The 19,525-nt window shown below is 51.5% G+C and overlaps 1 protein-coding gene across 10 annotated transcripts in view; it reads right to left on the bottom strand.

Annotated features, from left to right (window-relative positions):
• Positions 1-9,925: 9,925 nt before the first annotated feature.
• LOC125320304 (transcription factor 4-like) overlaps positions 9,926-19,525 on the bottom strand; it is a 148,266-nt gene continuing 138,666 nt past the window's right edge. For 8 of the 10 annotated variants that reach the window (XM_048292480.1, XM_048292477.1, XM_048292471.1 and 5 more), the window contains 2 exons: positions 10,902-11,028; positions 9,926-10,173 (listed from right to left, as the gene is read on the bottom strand). In XM_048292480.1, coding sequence (XP_048148437.1) covers positions 10,037-10,173; positions 10,902-11,028 — 264 coding nt within the window. In that variant the 3' untranslated portion in view covers positions 9,926-10,036. The remainder of the gene's footprint in view (positions 10,174-10,901; positions 11,029-19,525) is intronic. The other 2 variants (XM_048292473.1, XM_048292475.1) reach the window with 2 other exon arrangements.

The following is a 19,525-nucleotide window of genomic DNA, read 5'->3' as shown; positions in this document are numbered from 1 at the left end:
TAGCCTTAAAACCAGCCCCAAAGGCTCCTGAAATGGCCCTAAAATAACCCGAAAAACAGAGATATGAACCCTAGGAATTGTAATAAAACAGCCTGAAAAGCATCCCAAAAAAGAAGAGGTAGGAACCCTAGGAACTGAAATCAAACAGCCCTAAAGTGGCCCTAAAATAGCCTGAAAAGCATCCCAAAAAATATCGATATTAACCCTAAACAGCCCTAAAAGCAGCCCCAAAGGTTTCTTTAATAGCCCTAAAGCATCCCAAAAAAAAAAATAAAGCTATTAACCCGGTGAATTGAAATCAAACAGCCCTAAAGTGGCCCTAAAACCAGCCCCAAAGGTTCCTTAAACAAGCCTAAAACAGCCCTAAAAGCATCCAAAACCCAGAGATTTTAACCCTAGGGACTGAAATGAACCTGCCCTAAAGTGGCCCGAAAAACAACCCAAAAACCAGATATTAACCCTAAGAATTGAAATAAAACAGCCCTAAACCACCCCGAAAGGTTCCTTAAATACCCCTAAAACCAGACCTAAAGGATCCCAAAACACAGAGATATGAACCCTAGGAACTGAAATCAAACAGCCCTTAAACAATCCCTGGACCCAGCCCAAAATTATCCTAAAAAACCCCTTAAACTATCCCTAAAAACCAGCCCTAAATGATCCCTAAAAACCCTTAAATAATCCCTAAAACCAGCCCTAAAAGAGCTGTAAAACTTCTTAAATAATCCCTAAAAACCAGCCCTAAATGATCCCTTAAAAATCCTTGCATTATCCCTAAAACCCAGCCCTAACTGATCCCTAAAACTCCTTCAATAATCCCTAAAAACCAGCCCTAACTGATCCCTAAAACTCCTTCAATAATCCCTAAAAACCCAGCCCTAACTGATCCCTAAAACTCCTTCAATAATCCCTAAAAACCAGCCCTAACTGATCCCTAAACTCCTTCAATAATCCCTAAAAACCCAGCCCTAACTGATCCCTAAAACTCCTTCAATAATCCCTAAAAACCCAGCCCTAACTGATCCCTAAAACTCCTTCAATAATCCCTAAAACCAGCCCTAAAAGAGCCTTAAAAACCCTTAAACCCAGCCCTAAAGTATCCCAAAACACCAGAACATCCCGAAAACACGGCTACGGAAACAGCAACGCCGAGGAACATCCCGAAAAACCGGGATCCACCCCAACATCCGCAATTCCCAGCAGAGCCCCACGGAAGGAGCCCTACAAGCAATCCATCAGTGAAACATCCCGAAAATAAAGACGGATTCCATCACCAAGCCGGGAATTTTGACCCCATCCCACCCAATCCCTGCAGCTGGAGGGGGAACAAGGAATTCCTTGGAATATCGGCTCCAGCCGCTCCCTCGAAGGGACGGCAGCTCCCAGGGGTTCCCAGCTTCCCATGGGGATCCTCGTGGGGAAACCGGGATGGGCGGGAGCTTCCATTGGGGTGGGAAAACTGGGACTGGAAGGGTTTGTCCCATTCCTCACCGGGATACCGGGATTGGAAGGGTTCCTCACTGGGATAACTGGGATTGGAAGGGTTTGTCCCATTCCTCACTGGGATAACCGGGATTGGAAGGGTTCCTCACTGGGATAACCGGGATTGGAAGGGTTTGTCCTGCTCCTCACTGGGATAACCGAGATTGGAAGGGTTCCTCACTGGATAACTGGGATTGGAAGGGTTTGTCCCGCTCCTCACCGGGATAACCGGGATTGGAAGGGTTCCTCACTGGGATAACCGGGATTGGAAGGGTTTGTCCCGCTCCTCACTGGGATAACCGGGATTGGAAGGGTTCCTCACTGGGATAACTGGGATTGGAAGGGTTTGTCCCGCTCCTCACCAGGATAACCGGGATTGGAAGGGTTCCTCACTGGGATAACTGGGATTGGAAGGGTTTGTCCTGCTCCTCACTGGGATAACCGGGATTGGAAGGGTTCCTCACTGGGATAACTGGGACTGGAAGGGTTTGTCCCGCTCCTCACTGGGATAACCGGGATTGGAAGGGTTCCTCACTGGGATAACTGGGACTGGAAGGGTTTGTCCTGCTCCTCACTGGGATAACCGGGATTGGAAGGGTTCCTCACTGGGATAACGGGGATTGGAAGGATGAGGCTGTCGAGCTCACAAGGTCATGTTTGGAATGGCGAATCCAAAGAATTCCCAAAGGTTCCGGGTCAACGGGTGCCAAAACCGGCCGAAAGGGATGGAAAACCCTTCTCAATGCCAGAGCTCCCAGAATTCCTGTCAGTTACACCGGGAATATTCTCGCCCTCACCTCTTCCCAATGCCAGGTTTCGACTGGATACGGAGGAGAAGGAAAAGAGGGAGAAGGAGGACAGGGAATGGATCCCTGCTTTCCCACTAAGAATTCCAGGATGGAAACTTTGGGAAGAGCAGCACCCAGGGAGCTGTGAGCGCTCTCCTTGCTCGGCTCTCCCCATGGATGCCGAGATTCCAGCCCCAAATTCCCCTGGCTCACAGGAAAATGCCAGAACTCCTCCAAGTCCAGGGCCTTGGATAATGCCATCCTTGGGCTGTTCCGAACCCCGCTGCGGGGCTTGGAATGCCCAGATGGGAGGAATTCCGGAATCCCAGGCAGAGCTGTCCCAGCAGCCTTTCCCAACTTCTCTGCCACTTCCCAATTCCTCTCCTTCATCTGTTCTATCTGGAAATGGGAATGGGAACGGGAATGGCGAGGCAGGATCAACCCACCCCAACATTCCTGAATTTTGGGAGAGGCGCTGGCTCAATGTATGGAAGCTCCAGCTCCATAAATCAAGCCAAGGCTTCGCCCAGCCAGAGCCAGGAATTCTCCTAGAACATTCCCGATGGGAAAGGACGGGAAGCGCATTTAAGGCTCCCTTCATACACGTTCCCAGGGCACGGGGGGGGTGGTTATGGATCGGGAGATTCCCACTCTGGAAGCATCCGAGTCCTCGGTGTCGATGCTGTGCCATGGATCAGAGGCTGCCGGAGAACGATTCGCTATTCCGGCCTTCAGGAAAAGCCAATCCCACTGGGATGAACCCAATCCCGCCAGGGTATTTGGGAAAGGCCGCCCCCATTCCCGGAGGGATTTCAAGCCCTGTGGATGTGGCACCTGGGGACACGGATTGGTCTGGAACCGCCTCGCATCCTAAAGGACTCCACCATTCCACGCGGGTTCTTTCCGTCCATACCGAGGACGGAAGGAGATCTCCCAATAAATCCAGCACAGCCACTTCCTGGGATTTTCCAGGAGCATTCCCTGTTCTTTGGGAGCTCCAGAAAATCCCCAATCCCATCAAAATCCATCTGCCATTAAAAGCAGCAATTTCAGGCCCTCACAGCCATGGCCCAAACCAAGAGGCGCTTCCAGAACTCCGCGGAATCCCGGCAACCCAGCCAAAATCCCAGTTTTCTGCCGGGAGCGGTGTCCAGGAGCTGCTTCCAGGCTGGAAGGGCCCCGGGAGGACGCCGGGGCACGCGGCGCCGCAGGGCACGCGGCGTTCCCGGCCTGCTTGTCGGGAGCAATTCCCTCTGCCCTCGCAATGCCCCGGCTTCCCGGAGCGGCTCTTCCCAAAAACCATTCCCGAAACGTGGAGCAGAAGCCGAGGGCCGGGTGGTGTGGGAGGGGGGAAGAGCTCCGGGCCGCTTCCCGGTGGAGGGCGGCGCGGCGGGGAAGGGGTTAACAGACATATGCTGCATAATTAGGAGATGCATTAATGATTATGAATAGGAAAGCGCTCGGCGGAAGGCAAAAAAAACCCCGGGAAGAGGGACAGGCACCCCTTTTCCTGGGATATTTTTGGTTTTCCGCGGGATCCGGGATGGCCGGGGAGAATTCCCGCTCCTCGGAACGGCGCCGCCGCTTCCAAGGGTAGCTCAAATTGGAATCTTTCATCCACCATCCATCAAACCCGGGCTGGAGATTTTGACAAACATTAAACACAGTAAGGAGGCAATTATGTATGCATGATTTAATCTGCAACTCATTAATATGCAAATGTATTCATATGTTAGTTACTAAATTAAAAATGCAAAGAAGCCCTTATGGTGATTCTCCAAATTTTTGCACAAACAGAACATTCCAAACGGGAGCAAAACGGGAAGTTTTGGGGGGAAACCTGCGGATTCCGGGAAATCTTTGGGAACCTGTTGCAACGGAGACGGCTCCGAAATATTCCCTTTCATGGCGAGGGAATGGGAAAATTGGGAATGAGACCAGAATCTCGGGAAGTCTTGGGAGATGTGCACTAATTATCCGACCGGCTGCATTCCGGAGCCGGCAACCGAAACCCGCCTGGTCATTTTTGAGGGATTGTGCTCCTTTTTGGGAACGGCTCTGTGCCCATCCCAAGGCTCTCTGAACTCCCTTCCGCCCCCCCTGGAATGGCAGGGATGCAACCCCCCCCCTCTGCCGGCACCCGAGCGGCTCCAGTGTTTAGGGAATCTTCTGGAAAGGTGGGAAAATCCAAGGGCTGAGGGCGGCCACAAAGTGCCTTTCATTCCCTCCCAGCTGCGCTTCCCAGCAGAACAGCCGTGCCAATGGAAGCAGCCATTTCACCGGGAATATCGCCCCAGCTCCCATCCGGAGCAGCTCCCACCCCCAGCAGGGAAGGCAAATAATTCGGGATGTTGTGAAGATCCCTGTCAGCCCCATTTCCATGGATAAGTCACTTCTGTCCCCACACGGCTCTGAGGCTGATCCCGGAAGCCGGGACCGAGCCGGGAGAGCCTTGGGAAGCTCCCAGGAGCCCCGAGCCGGGCTGGAATGCAGCCGGGCAGCCCGGAAGGGAATGGGGCCTCAGGCTCCCTCCGGAGCAGCGCTATCCCGCAATCCGTGTGGGATTGCCCATGGAAAGTGCCCAGGGCCAGGCCGGACGGGGCCTGGAGCACCCTGGGATAGCGGAAGGTGTCCCTGCCCCCAGGAGGATCTTTGAAATCCCTTCCGACCCAAACCGTCCTGGGAGCCTGCGATTCCATGCCGTGATTCCAGGATCCCTCCGGAGAGGAACTCCTTCGTGATTCCTGGATTCCGAGCGCTTCGAGGACCGGGAAAGAGCATCCACTGCTCCGATTTGCCCGATTTCAGCGGGAAAAGCGGGGAGCCAAAGGGAAAACCAACAGCAAGGGGCCCAGCTGTTGGGATTTAAATGGAATTTCGGAAGCGATTCCGGATTTTTGGGTAGGCCGGGCCTGAAGCATCGCTGTTCCCGAATAAATTATCCCGCGTTCCACGGGATTTGTTCTTTTTACTGTCACAGGAAGCACATGTTGGAGGCAATCTGTTTCCTCATCCCAGCGCTTCCCTGGCTGCTCGGGAAGAAAAAACTCCCGGCACACTTTCCCCCGAGGAAGCAAGAGGTGATCATAAATATCCCGAAATAGCATCCGGCACATCCCGGCGCCGTTCACACTTCCCCAATGCCAAGGGAGGACTCGAAAAAAAATAATCCTAACAGATGCTCCGGGGTCAGCGAGGGAAGCGCGTGCTTCCCGCAAAAACACCCTCCGCAGAATCCCAAATGAACCGGGAAAGGCCGCCCGTGCCGGAGGGGCTCGGGAGAGCACCGGGAAAACGCACCGGGAATTGGGGCAGAGACGCTCCGGCAGCTGGGAACGGGATGGAGAGGGGGAATGGGATGGGGAGGGAATGGGATGGAGAGAGGGAATGGGATGGGGAGGGAATGGGATGGAGAGGGGGAATGGGATGGAGAGGGGGAATGGGATGGAGAGGGGGAATGGGATGGAGAGGGGGAATGGGATGGAGAAGGGGAATGGGATGGAGAGAGAATGGGATGGAGAGGGGGAATGGGATGGAGAAGGGGAATGGGATGGAGAGAGAATGGGATGGAGAGGGGGAATGGGATGGAGAGGGGGAATGGGATGGAGAGAGAATGGGATGGAGAGGGGGAATGGGATGGAGAGGGGAATGGGATGGAGAGGGGGAAGGGGATGGAGAGGGGGAAGGGGATGGAGAGGGGGAAGGGGATGGAGAGGGGGAAGGGGATGGGGAGGGAATGGGATGGAGAGGGGGAATGGGATGGAGAGGGGGAATGGGATGGAGAGAGAATGGGATGGAGAGGGGGAATGGGATGGAGAGGGGGAATGGGATGGGGAGGGAATGGGATGGAGAGGGGGAATGGGATGGAGAGAGAATGGGATGGAGAGGGGGAATGGGATGGAGAGGGAATGGGATGGAGAGGGGGAATGGGATGGGGAGGGGGAATGGGATGGAGAGGGGGAATGGGATGGGGAGGGGGAATGGGATGGAGAGAGAATGGGATGGAGAGGGGGAATGGGATGGAGAGGGGGAATGGGATGGGGAGGGAATGGGATGGAGAGGGGGAATGGGATGGAGAGAGAATGGGATGGAGAGGGGGAATGGGATGGAGAGGGAATGGGATGGGGAGGGGGAATGGGATGGGGAGGGGGAATGGGATGGAGAGGGGGAATGGGATGGGGAGGGGGAATGGGATGGGGAGGGGGAATGGGATGGGGAGGGAATGGGATGGAGAGGGGGAATGGGATGGAGAGGGGGAATGGGAGCAGCTCCAGTTCCCATCCTGCTCCTGCCCCTAATCCTGCTTCTAATCCTAGTTCTGTTCCTGGTCCTAATCCCAGTCTGAATCCCAGTTCTGCTCCTGCTTCCAACTCCCATTCTGCTCCTGGTGCTAATCCTGGTCCTAATTCCAGTTCTGCTCCTGCTCCTGCTCCTAATCCTCATCCCGGTTCAGCTCCCACTCCCGGTGTGGCTCCCGCTTCCAGGCCGCTCCCAGTCCCGTTCCCAGCTCTGCTCCCGTTCCTGCAAACCTTCCCCAAAATTCCCGAATGAGCAAAGCCCCTCTGGCTGCGGGGAGACCTCGGAGCCTTCTCCAGAGCCTGAAGGGGCTCCAGGAGAGCTGGGGAGGGGCGGGACACAGGGAATGGCTTCCCACTGGGAAAGAGCAGGGATGGGTGGGATACTGGGAAGGGCTTCTCTGTTCCAGGGTAATTCCTTCCTCAGCATCCCGCTCTCCCACCCTGATCCCAGCATGTCCGATCCGTCCTGAAAGGGAAGGAAACCTTCAAGGAATCCATTGATTGGGATCCAGTCAATCAGGAGCCGTCCTATCCCAAATCCATGGGAAAAGCCTGAGCTGAGGTAGGAATTAATATCCTTCATGAAGCACGGGGCTCTCCACTCGGGAAACTCAGCGTAATTCCCGAAGGAAAATGGGATTATCAAGAACCGGAGCAATAAATCATGGAAAACTGGGGATGGGATTCCTATGGATTGCAAGCATTCTTAATTGGACTTAATTAATATTTCTTTCTAGCAAAGAGATTTCCTGGACCCCTCTTTCATCCCAAGGAACCAACCCCATTCCCACTGAGCTGCTTTCCCTCCAAATTTCCAAGAACTTCCTTAAAAGCATTCCCGAGAAGCTGCCGGCTGGCATTCTGCAGGAATTTTTTGGGCAAGTCCTTCCTGAAAGCTCGTGCACTTCCCATGGCGCGCTGAAGAGGGAGTCTCTGTCCCAGCTAAACCAAATCCCACTAATCCCTCGCCGCAAAAACTCCGGGATTACAGGCAGACGGATTTCTTGGGAATCCACAGTACTCCACTATCCCAAAGTGGGTCAGTTTCCCAGGAAAACCCACCCATCCACTGGAGCATCCCCATCCCTTCCCAGGGGCTTTTCCTCGCTGCAGCCATCCCGTGCCTTCGAATTCCCTAAATTGCTGTAACTGGAATTTCCAGACCTTTTCATCTCCCTTAAAATGACTCCACTGGGAGGGGCCTCCAGGCTTTCCCTCCCGTTTTCCCTCTTTTCCTTGGATCTGTCCCCAGGAAGTCCCAAGGACACTTCACCCCATCCCGGTGCTCCTCAAGGACTGGGATCGCCCCCCCCGCCCCCTCCCTTGGCTGGATTTTAGGGAAAGGGCAGCTCTGGAGCAGGATTCCCGGGGAAGCGGTCACGGCACCGGAGCTCAGGGAGCAGCAGCTGGACGACGCCCACGGCGGGATTTGGGGACTGTGGGATTGTCCTGGCAGGGCCGGGAGCTGGATCCCTGAGGATCCTTTCCACGACTCTCGGGAAGCTCCCAGCAGAACCAGCATGGAGCAACACTCCCCAAAACGCTGAGCAGTTCGGGCTGGAGGATCCGGGAGCAGCGATCCCACGCCTCCCTCCCGGGAACGCGCCGGATAAAGCCGATCCCAGCACCCGGAGCGCTCCCAGGGAGAGCGGGGAAAGCGGGAAAACCGCCCGGGGGCTGAGGGACACATCCACAGCAAGTTTGGGATCCGACGCGGGGATTGCAGCGAATCCTGGCCTGGCATCCCTCCCCGAATCCACCTGGAATTCCGGATTTTCCGGCCAGTTGCTTCCATTGTTTACTGCGCTCGTTTATTCCCGCTGATCCTTGGAATTGCCACGACCCAGCGCCGAAGGAGTCCCCGAGAACCGCCGCGTTCCACTCTGTGCTCCCGGCACAAACCCCACCCTCCACATCCCCCTTTCCCCAGAAACCTGGGAATATTCCCACCCCGTCCACCGAGGACGCCCGTCCATTCCTGTCTCCAAACGAAATCCCACATTCCAGAGGTGATTCCAGGATCTAGGAAGAACAAACACCCCAACCCCCTCTATTTGCACTTAAAAGTCCCAGCTCCCACCAGAAGCAGGGAACGCCTTCCTGCACCTGGCAGGACCCAGATTTTCATCCCTGAATTCCTACAAGAACCAATTCCGTGGGATTCGAGTACCCAGGAACGGCTTCCATACCGGAATTCCCGTGCCATTGGCCCGGCTGACGAAATAATTCCAAGGATTTCGAGTTCCCATTGAAGGCGAAGCACTGAGGGAAAGAAATCCCAAACACACGTTGGGATTTCATTTTGAATGAAAAGAATTCCTATTAATTAATCAATCAATCAATCAATCAATCCTATTAATTTATTTGGGCTTTCCCTTGAGAATTCCCGGATTTTAGCCATTGGAAAAAGATGTGGGATTAATGGGAGCAGGGTTTGATGAATCCCTGGGATTAAATGAGGATGCTGATGTGTATTTTCCCCTTTTTAATTACACTTTGTTAATTAGAAAGCGATTATTAACGAGAAGAATTTAGCCCAGCCACTCCAAGAACTTCGTCATTGTTTCGATTCCAGATTCCCGTTTCCCAGCTGCAAATTTCCCTGGATTTGGGATAACACCGTCCAATCCATCTGATTAATTTTTATCTCCTCTGATATTAATTAATTATCTATTTTCCGTGATTAATTGCTGCTAATAACCAGATCTGGAGCTCAAATAAAGGGATTTCTCCGGGAGGAAAGGGAAAATTCCCCCCCTCCAGAGGGGTTGATTTGATACCGCTATCAACATGATATGCAAATGAGGCTGGTATCGATATCAGAATGATATGCAAATGAAGCCATCGATACCGACATGATATGCAAATGAGGCTGAACGTACTTCTAAAGTGATAAAGAGACAGAACAGGAATTACACAAATCCAACAAAATGCACTTTTCCGCCCTAATTTGGTGCCGTAGCGACCGAAATGTCGGATGTTTTCCTGCCCAACCTCGCTTTTCCACGGATTTTAATGGATTTGAAAGGATGTCAAGCACCTCGGCGCAGCTTTTTTGGGAAAAATCTCGCAAAGAATGCACGAACTCGTCCAAAAGATGAAACGAACGGAATCGTTATTTGGACCACGGAACAAAGGAGCCCACGGAAGCAAAGCAAAGCAGCAATTCCTGACGGAAAACCACGAGAATTCCAGGAAAACATGGAAAAACGAGCCGGACGGTGCCTGGAATCCCCGCCAAACGGAGGGATCGGGGATATTCCCGAAATTTGGGGGCAACACCGGCATTAAGGAGCCTCTGGCAACACCTGGCTGGCAGCGCTTGGCAGCCGGAACCCCTGGCCCTGCTGGAATCCTGCTGGGATCTGGGAGCCGCCCTCCCGCATGCCGGCCCATTCCCAGCAATTCCCGGTCCGTCCTTCCCGCCGCAGATCCGTCGGTTGGCCCCGCGAAGGAGCCCAACATTCCTTACCTCTTCCCGAGCCTCATCCCCCGGGAATGGGCTCCTGCCATCCCTGATCCCAAACAAAGCTCCCGAGCAGCCGCGGTACTTACGGAGGAGGGCAAACCCGGAGGAACTTTCCGAACTTTCTTTGTCTGAACTTCTGGAAGAAAGGGAGAAAAAGGGGGATTAGACATCGGGATTTGGGTGGGACGGAAGGGGTTTTTCCCGAAGGTTTTCCCTGTGCCCACAGGGATGTCGCCGCAGTAAAGGAGTAACACTGGAGAATAAAGAATTCCAAGGATAAAGGGCTGGGATGTGATTTCTGGTGGAACTCGGGGAATTAAAACTTGGATTTGGTGCTGCGGGCTCGGGAAAAAAAAGGGAATCTGGAAGGCTGGATAAGCCTGGAGGAACGGCCCAGGAGAGGGCTCCGTGTGCTGCTTCCCAAACGTCCTGCAGCGGGATGAGGTGGGATGGGGGGAAACAGGGAATCACTCAGCCCCAGAGGAGCCGTGCAGGGGCCGCCGGCGGACACTGCCCCCGGCGTACTGGGAGCACTGGGAGCACTGGGAGCAGCATAAAGGGATGGGAACAGGGAATGACTACCCACGGAGGAGCTCTGCAGGAGTCTCTGGGGTACTGGGAGCACTGGGAGCACTGGGAGTACCAGGAGCGGGATAAAGGGATGGGAACTGGGAATGACTCACCCACGGAGGAGCCATGCAGGGGTCTCTGGGGTACTGGGAGCACTGGGAGTGGGATAAAGGGATGGGAACTGGGAATGACTACCCACAGGGGAGCCGTGCAGGGGTCTCTGGGGTACTGGGAGCACTGGGAGCACGGGAAGCGGGATAAAGGCGGCAGGGATGGGAACTGGGAATGACTCACCCATGGAGGAGCCATGCAGGGGTCTCCGGCGGGCGCTGCCGGCGTACTGGTAGTACTGGGAGCCCGGCTTGCTGGGGGACAGCGCCCCGGGGGTGGCCAGCTCCATGTCCCCTCCGAGCAGGCTCTGCTGCGGGGACAGACACACAGAGCTGTGGGCAAGGCCGGCCCCGAATCCGCACTTCCCTCATCATTAGCTCCTTCCCAGCCCTAAAAATAACCCGGGAATGAGCGCTCGGGAGCGCGGAGCAGGCGGCGAGTGCCTGGTGCCGCGTTAAAGGAGACACCACCGCAATTCCCACTCAGGGAGCGGCGCCCAAAGGCCGGGAAAAGAGGAATCCCACGCTCCTTCCCAGCGCCGGGAATTGCGGCGCCCGCTCGGCCGGGGCGAGCGGCGCTTGGGAAAGTTTGGGAGCTCTGCCGGGGCGCTCGGAGGGAATTGTGCTGCTGGGATTTCCGACCAGTGAAATGCCAGCCGCCGAACCCCCGAAAATCCTCCCTGGGGATAAGGAGGCTCCGCTGCCTCGGGAAAAGGATGCGGGGAGGAAACGCATCAGGGCTTCGGCCGCGGTAACGCGGATGGGAAAGGCACGGACGAGGATCTAAACCCTGAAAGAGGTGTGAGGCGCAGCAAGCAGAGCTGTGATACGGCAAATAGAGACCGGGTCATATGGATAATGCATTGAATGCATACTGTACTGCTTGTGGGGGGTTATAGATAAGGTGTTAGAGATAAGGTATTAGTGTATCGTATAGATAATGCATTGAATGCATACTGTACTGCTTGTAGGGTTATAGATAAGGTGTTAGAGATAAGGTATTAGTGTATCGTATAGATAATGCATTGAATGCATACTGTACTGCTTGTAGGGTTATAGATAAGGTGTTAGAGATAAGGTATTAGTGTATCGTATGGATAATGCATTGAATGCATACTGTACTGCTTGTAGGGTTATAGATAAGGTGTTAGAGATAAGGTATTAGTGTATCGTATAGATAATGCATTGAATGCATACTGTACTGCTTGTAGGGTTATAGATAAGGTGTTAGAGATAAGGTATTAGTGTATCGTATAGATAATGCATTGAATGCATACTGTACTGCTTGTAGGGTTATAGAGAAGGTGTTAGAGATAAGGTATTAGTGTATCGTATAGATAATGCATTGAATGCATACTGTACTGCTTGTAGGGTTATAGATAAGGTGTTAGAGATAAGGTATTAGATAGTGTATCATATAGATAATGTATTAAATGCATACTGTACTGTGTATAGGGTGTTACAGATAAGGTGTTAGAGATAAGGTGTTAGTGTATCATATAGATAATGTATCAGCTGCATACTGTACTATGGATAAGGTGTTACAGATAAGGTATTATAGATAATGTATTAGATAGTGTATCATACAGATAATGTATTAGATGCATACTGTACTGTGGGTAAGGTGTTATAGATAAGGTATTAGAGATACGGTATTAGTGTATCATAGATAATGTATCAGCTGCATACTGTACTGTGGGTAAGGTGTTATGGATAATGTATTAGGTATCTATAATGTATTAAATAATGTGTTAGAGATAATGTATGAAATAGTGTATCATATAGATAATGTATTAAATGCATACTGTTCTATGTATAATGTATTAGAGATAATGTATGAAATAGTGTATCATATAGATAATGTATTAAATAGGTAATGTGTTAATATATGAAACAGTGCATCATGTAATGTATTAAATGCATACTGTACTATGGATAATGCATTACAGATAATATATTAGATACCTCTAAAGTATTAAATATCTAATGTATGAAATATAATGTATTAGTGTGTTAAATAGTGTATCCTATAGACAACGTATTAAGTAGGTAATGTGTTAATGCATTTTACTTGTAATGTGTTAAACAGATATTGTGTTAGAGATAATGTATTATGGATAATGTATTAAGTAGTGTATCCTACAGATAATGTATTAAATGCATACGGGACTATGGATAAAGTATTATAGACAATGTATTAAATAGGGAATTTTATACATAATGTATTAAATAGATCATGTATTCATGTATTTTATATGCAATGTATTAAGTAGATAATGGCCTATATATAATGTATTAGATATCTAGAATGGATTAAATATCAAATGTGTTCAATAGCATGTCTTATAGATAGTGTATTACTGGTGTATTATATATAATATATTAATATAAAATGTATTCTATATAATGTATTAAATATTCTAATGTATTAGATATACAGTGCATTACCTGGAATGTATTTATTATCTATCATGTATTTAATATATAATGTATTAAATGTCTACAATGTACTACTATGTAAGGTATTATATCTACAACGTCTTAAATAGATAATGTATCATACCTAATGTGCTAAATAGAATCTTTTCCATGTACAGAATGTATTAAAATATCTAGAATGGATTCATGTACAACGTATGAAATATCCATGGTGCATGATATAGATAATGTATTACACAGAATGTATTTTATGTATAATGTAGTCACAGATGGGGCATTAATACACAATGTATAACACATACAATGTATTAAACATACAATGTGTTCAATACTGATCGTGTGTTACATGTTATATATTAAACAGAAGGTCTTAAACACCTATCATGTATTATGTATTATATATTAAATAGAATGCATATATATTAAATAGAATGTATTAAACACCTATCATGTATTATATATTAAATAGAAGGTATTAAATGCCTATTATGCATTATATATTATACAGAATGTATATATATTAAATAGAATGTGCTAAACACCTATAATGTATTATATATATTAAATAGAATGCATTAAACACCTATAATGTATTTTATATATATATTAAATAGAATGTATTAAACACCTATCATGTATTATATATATATTAAATAGAATGCATTAAACACCTATCATGTATTATGTATTATATATTAAATAGAATGTATATATATTAAATAGAATGTATTAAACACCTATCATGTATTATATATCTATTAAATAGAATGTCTTAAACACCTATAATGTATTATATATACTAAATAGAAGGTATTAAATGCCTATAATGTATTATATATTATATATTAAATAGAATGTATATATATTAAATAGAAGGTCTTAAACACCTATAATGTATTATATATTATGTATTAAATAGAATGTATATATATTAAATAGAATGTATTAAACACCTATAATGTGTTATATATATATTAAATAGAAGGTTTTAAACACCTATAATGTGTTATATATATATATTAAACAGTGCATTAAACACCTGTAATGTATTATATATTAAATAGAATGTATATATATTAAATAGAACGCATTAAACACCTATAATGTATTATATATGTATTAAATAGAAGGTATTAAACACCTATAATGTATTATATATATTAAATAGAAGGTATTAAACACCTAGAATGTATTTTATATATATATTAAATAGAACATACTGAACGCCTATAATGTATTATATATATTAAATAGGATGCATTAAACACCTATAATGTATTTTATATCTATATGAAATAGAATGCATTAAATACCTGCAGTGTATTAAATACCTAGGATGTGTTACACAGGTAAGAAGGATCGAACACATCACCTATTCAGTCAATCCAAGGAATGCAATATCCAATTCCAAAGCACGGCACATGGAACGCACGGAGTCCAGCCCGTGCTCAACGCCCACAGGGTACCGGGGATGGCAAACCCGACCTACAGCACACGGAACGCACGGAGTCACAGCCACCGAGCTACCGGAGGCCGGGGAGAAAAGCCGCGGAGCCGGATCAGGCACACCGGAGCCACCCAAAAACGACACCCAGCACCCAAAGCGCTCCGGCCGGCCCCGAGCTGCGGCCGAGCCGGGCCCGTCCGGGCCGTCCCTAACGCCGGGGCCGCCCGTGGGATCCGCGGGCAGCGGCGGAGGAGCCGCAGGGAGCGCGGCACGAACGCCAGGCGCGGACGGGGAAGGGCGGAGAGCGCGGCTGCGGAGAGCGCGGCTCCGGGTGCGCTCCGCGGGCTCCGGGAGAGCTCCGCGGGCTCCGGGTGCGCTCCGCGGGCTCCGGGTGCGCTCCGCGGGCGGGCTCCGGGTGCGCTCCGCGGGCGGGCTCCGGGTGCGCTCCGCGGGCTCCGGGTGCGCTCCGGGTTGCGCTCCGGGGGCGCGGCACCGACCCGCGGCCGGCGCGGCCCCGACTTCCCGCAGCAGCCCGGGCGCAGCGCGCTGCCCCCCGAATTCCCAACTTTCCGGGGCCGCCTCGCAATCAACTTTCGGCGAGCGGAGCAATTAGCGGCCTCGGAAAGGAGGGAATGTGTTTTCCCTAATCGAAATTCTAATCACCGTGTCACTCACAACAGCCTTAGTGCTGCTTCGCTGCCGCCCCATTCACATGCAAATGAGCCCTAAATAGGCCAATTATGGCTGTGCCCCCGTTCCCGGCTTAACCCGCTGCGCACTGGGAACGCGCGGCGCCCAAAGAATTCCTCGTGGGAAGCGGGGCCGCTCCGGCGCCTTCCCGAGCGGCCCGGCACAGCGCGGGCTGCGAAATTCCCGACTCCGGCGCTCCCCGCGGGGAAAAGCGTCTCGGGATGGACGGATGGATGGATGGATGGATGGCTGCTCGCCAGCCGGCGGCATTGCAAAACGCTCCCGAGGCCGTGGGGAGCGAGCAGGGATCCATCCCTGGGCACCGAGCCGGGATCCATCCCTGGGCACCGAGCTGGGATCCATCCCTGGGCAGAGCCGGGATCCCTCCCTGGGCACCGAGCTGGGATCCATCCCTGGACACCGAGCAGGGATCCATCCCTAGACACTGAGCCGGGATCCATCCCTGGACACCGAGCAGGGATCCATCCCTAGACACTGAGCTGGGATCCATCCCTGGACACCGAGCAGGGATCCATCCCTGGGCAGAGCCGGGATCCCTCCCTGGGCACCGAGCTGGGATCCATCCCTGGACACCGAGCAGGGATCCATCCCTGGACACTGAGCCGGGATCCATCCCTGGACACCGAGCTGGGATCCATCCCTGGGCAGAGCTGGGATCCATCCCTGGGCACCGAGCTGGGATCCATCCCTGGGCACCGAGCTGGGATCCATCCCTGGACACCGAGCTGGGATCCATCCCTGGGCACTGAGCCGGGATCCATCCCTGAGCAGAGCCGGGATCCATCCCTGGGCACCGAGCTGGGATCCATCCCTGGGCACCGAGCCAGGATCCATCCCTGAGCAGAGCCGGGATCCATCCCTGGGCACTGAGCAGGGATCCATCCCTGAGCAGAGCCGGGATCCATCCCTGGGCACCGAGCTGGGATCCATCCCTGGACACCGAGCCGGGATCCATCCCCAGCGCTTGGGATGGGCGCTCCAATGGCCACAAACCCTGCCCGTGGAACAGCTCCTGGTGCCCAAGCCCGAGCACTCATCCCACACCCCTCACCCCACATCTCATCCCACATCTCATCCCACACCCCTCATCCCACATTTCATCCCACATCTCATCCCACACCCCTCATCCCACACCCCTCATCCCACACCCTCTCCATCCTCCCATCCCGCTCCCACAATCCCCCAGGTGCCGTTTTCCCGATATCCGTGCTTTCACGGACGATATCCAACACCTGCAGCGGCGGAAAAGCTTGGGAATGAATCGATGGGATACTGCAGGATAATTGGGAATGAGGAAGGAAGAGAGGCCAGAACTGCCAGGGATGTTGGGAATGTCCTGGAGAACTGAATTTTAGGGAATGTCTGGGAGCATTTCCCAGCTAAGAGTGGAACATCCTTGGAAATCAGTGGGATTTTAGGGAATATTTTTGAGCATTTCCACAAGGGAATATTTCCCAAGGTTTCCTGTGAATATGTGTTAAATATGCTCAGAAATCAATGGGATTTTAGGGAATATTTGGGATTTTAGGGAATATTTTGGAGCATTTCCACAAGGGAATATCTCCCAGGGCTTCCTGCGAATATCCTTGGGAATCAATGGGATTTTAGGGAATATTTCCCAGGGTTTCCTGTGAATATCCTTGGGAATCAATGGGATTTTATGGAATATTTCCCAGGGTTTCCTGTGAATATCCTTGGGAATCAATGGGATTTTAGGGAATATTTGGAATTTTAGGGAATATTTTGGAGCATTTCACAAGGGAATATTTCCCAAGGTTTCCTGTGAATATCCTTGGGAATCAATGGGATTCTGGGGAATATTCCCAAGGGAATATTGTGATGATTCTCCAAAAAGAGCAGGAATTTAGGGAGTGTTTGGGATCACTTCAGCAGGAATCTTGGCTTCCTGTGACTATCGGGAAACCAGTGGGATTTAGGGAATGCTCTGGATCGCTCCACAATAAATCCCGGTTTACTGTGACTATTGCCTGGAACCAAAGCGGATTTTCGGGAATGGCTGGCAGGGCTGTCGGTGTGGCGCGAATATTCCCCGCAGACGGAGGGAATTCCAGGGAAGGGAGCGGTGTTGGGCTCGGGAATTCTCTGCAGCCACGCGTTCGTCTCACGCCTGGGCTGCAGCCTAGAGCCAGAGGTGCCGGATCTGGGCCGGGCCCTTCCATATGTCGGGAAGGCTGGGAGCCTTGGGATGCATCCCGAAACGCGGCTCCTCTGGAAGCAGCCCGAGCCCGGCGCTTCCCGAGTCTCCGAGAGGAGAGGAGAGGGAAGGAAAGCGGCCGCGCGCCCTCCGGAGCCTCGGCTTCCTCATCCCAACTTTTTCCTCTGGAAAAAGCTGCGGAGCTTTCCACGGCAAAGGAAAACCCCCCATTCCGCTCGCCGCAGGAACGCACGGATCAAGGTCAAGGGGTTATTTTGGGAAAGGCCTGGGCCGCCCGTCGCATCTTCCCGCTGGAATGGGAATTCCGCAGCCGGGGAGGAAAACCGGGATACAAATAAATCCGCACTTATCCCAACTCCTTCCTATTCCCACTCGGTTCCAAGGACAGGGGAAACCTTCCCAAAGGCTCCCCGCTCCCAGCTCCGGAGCATCGGGAATTAGTCGGGATCAGAGCTCGCATTCCTCAGGAAAAGGAGGAGGTGTCCAAGGGCCTTTGTCCGCAGAGATAAAACCAGTTCAGGATTGGAGCTCAAAACAATTCCCAAAATTCCAAACACCAGCACTACAACAAAAGCCTGAAATCCCACGGTTTTCCTCACGGAGCCAGGCCGCTGGAATTTCCAGGAACGCCAACATTTTGGATGTTTAGGCGTGTTCCCACATCCTTCCCGTTTTCCTGCCTCCGAAGCGGGAATAACGAGACAAAGAATTAGAGCTGGAGAGGGAGAAGATGCACAAAACCCATCCAGATGGGAATGAAATTATCCCTCCTGGAAAAGCCAAATGCCGTTCCTGCCGCAGAGCTCGGCTTTCGCTGTTTAGAGGAAAATTATGTGGAGCTCACTTCCGCGCCCGCCTGGGATGGAGGAGGCTCCGCACAAAACGCGGGATATTCTCCCTCCCTTTGTTCTGGGAACAGGTGCCACGGAAGTGCTGCACTGCCCTGCTAAAATCAAGCCCCATTCAAGGGCCTGCAACCCGAAATCCAGAGGCACGGACCAGGGAAAAATCCCTCGGGGAACAGGGAATTCTCTTTTCCCTGCCGGATTTTTTTGGGGCGTTGATCCGGTCCCGAAGCCAGGCGGGAGGAAAGCGGGATGAGCTGGGAAGGGATGAAGCCGCTTTCCCGAAGGATTGCCAGGGCTTTGGGCTCGGAGCGTCCCTGGGATTCCCTTCTCCCGGAGAAGCCGCGCTCCGGAGGGAGCAGGGGCTCCCGGCCTTTCCCCGTCTCCCGTCCCACACAGACCCGTTGGCAACCATTCCCTTTGGAAGGGCATTCCCCACGGATTATCCCGCGTTTGTTTGTCACATCCTGGGAGCTGCTGCCGCCCTTTAGCCGGCACATCCCGCTCTTTCCCAAGCCGCCGCTCAATTAAAATTCCTGCCATTCTGTGGGATCAAAGCTCCTTCCCGGGATTATTCCCGGTCGGACGCTCCGGCTTTCCCTGCCCTGCTTTGTTCCCCCTGCTCCGGCCGGGAATGCGGGTTGGGATGCGGCCATCCCGCCGTTCCCACCGAGCCGGCTGCTCCCGCTCTCCCGGCGCCCTTAATGAGGGCTTTTCCCAGGAAAACCGGCAGGCCGGGATGCGGGCGCTCCGTGCCCGGCCAGGTGCCCACCTGAATGAGCAGAGCGGCTCCCAGTGCCAAGCTGCTCCCAGCCTGCGTGGCTCTCCCGCTTTTCCCGAGCAAATTCCCGACCAAGGCAACGGGAATTGGGCGGAATGGCAGCTAAGCCCCCGTTCTGATCATCACCATCATCTTCATTCCGGGTGGAATAAAGCCCTGAACGAACGAGAGGGAATTTTATTTCCCAGCCCTTTTCCCACGTCTCCTTCTCTCCTTCCGGATCCGGGATTTCCCCTCCTCATCCCAACTGCTCCTCAATTCCTGAATTTTCCCACTTAAATCACGGCAGATCCAGGGCTGAACCATTCCTTGGATATTTCCTTCTGGGATTCCAATCCTCTGCTTTTCAATTCTCATCCCGAATCTCCAGCTCTTCCCAATGTGGGGATTCCTACCAATCCTTGGGATT

The sequence above is a fragment of the Corvus hawaiiensis genome, chromosome Z (genome assembly GCF_020740725.1).
Source record: "Corvus hawaiiensis isolate bCorHaw1 chromosome Z, bCorHaw1.pri.cur, whole genome shotgun sequence".
NCBI lineage: Eukaryota > Metazoa > Chordata > Aves > Passeriformes > Corvidae > Corvus > Corvus hawaiiensis.
This window is presented reverse-complemented; position numbering and strand designations above follow the sequence as displayed.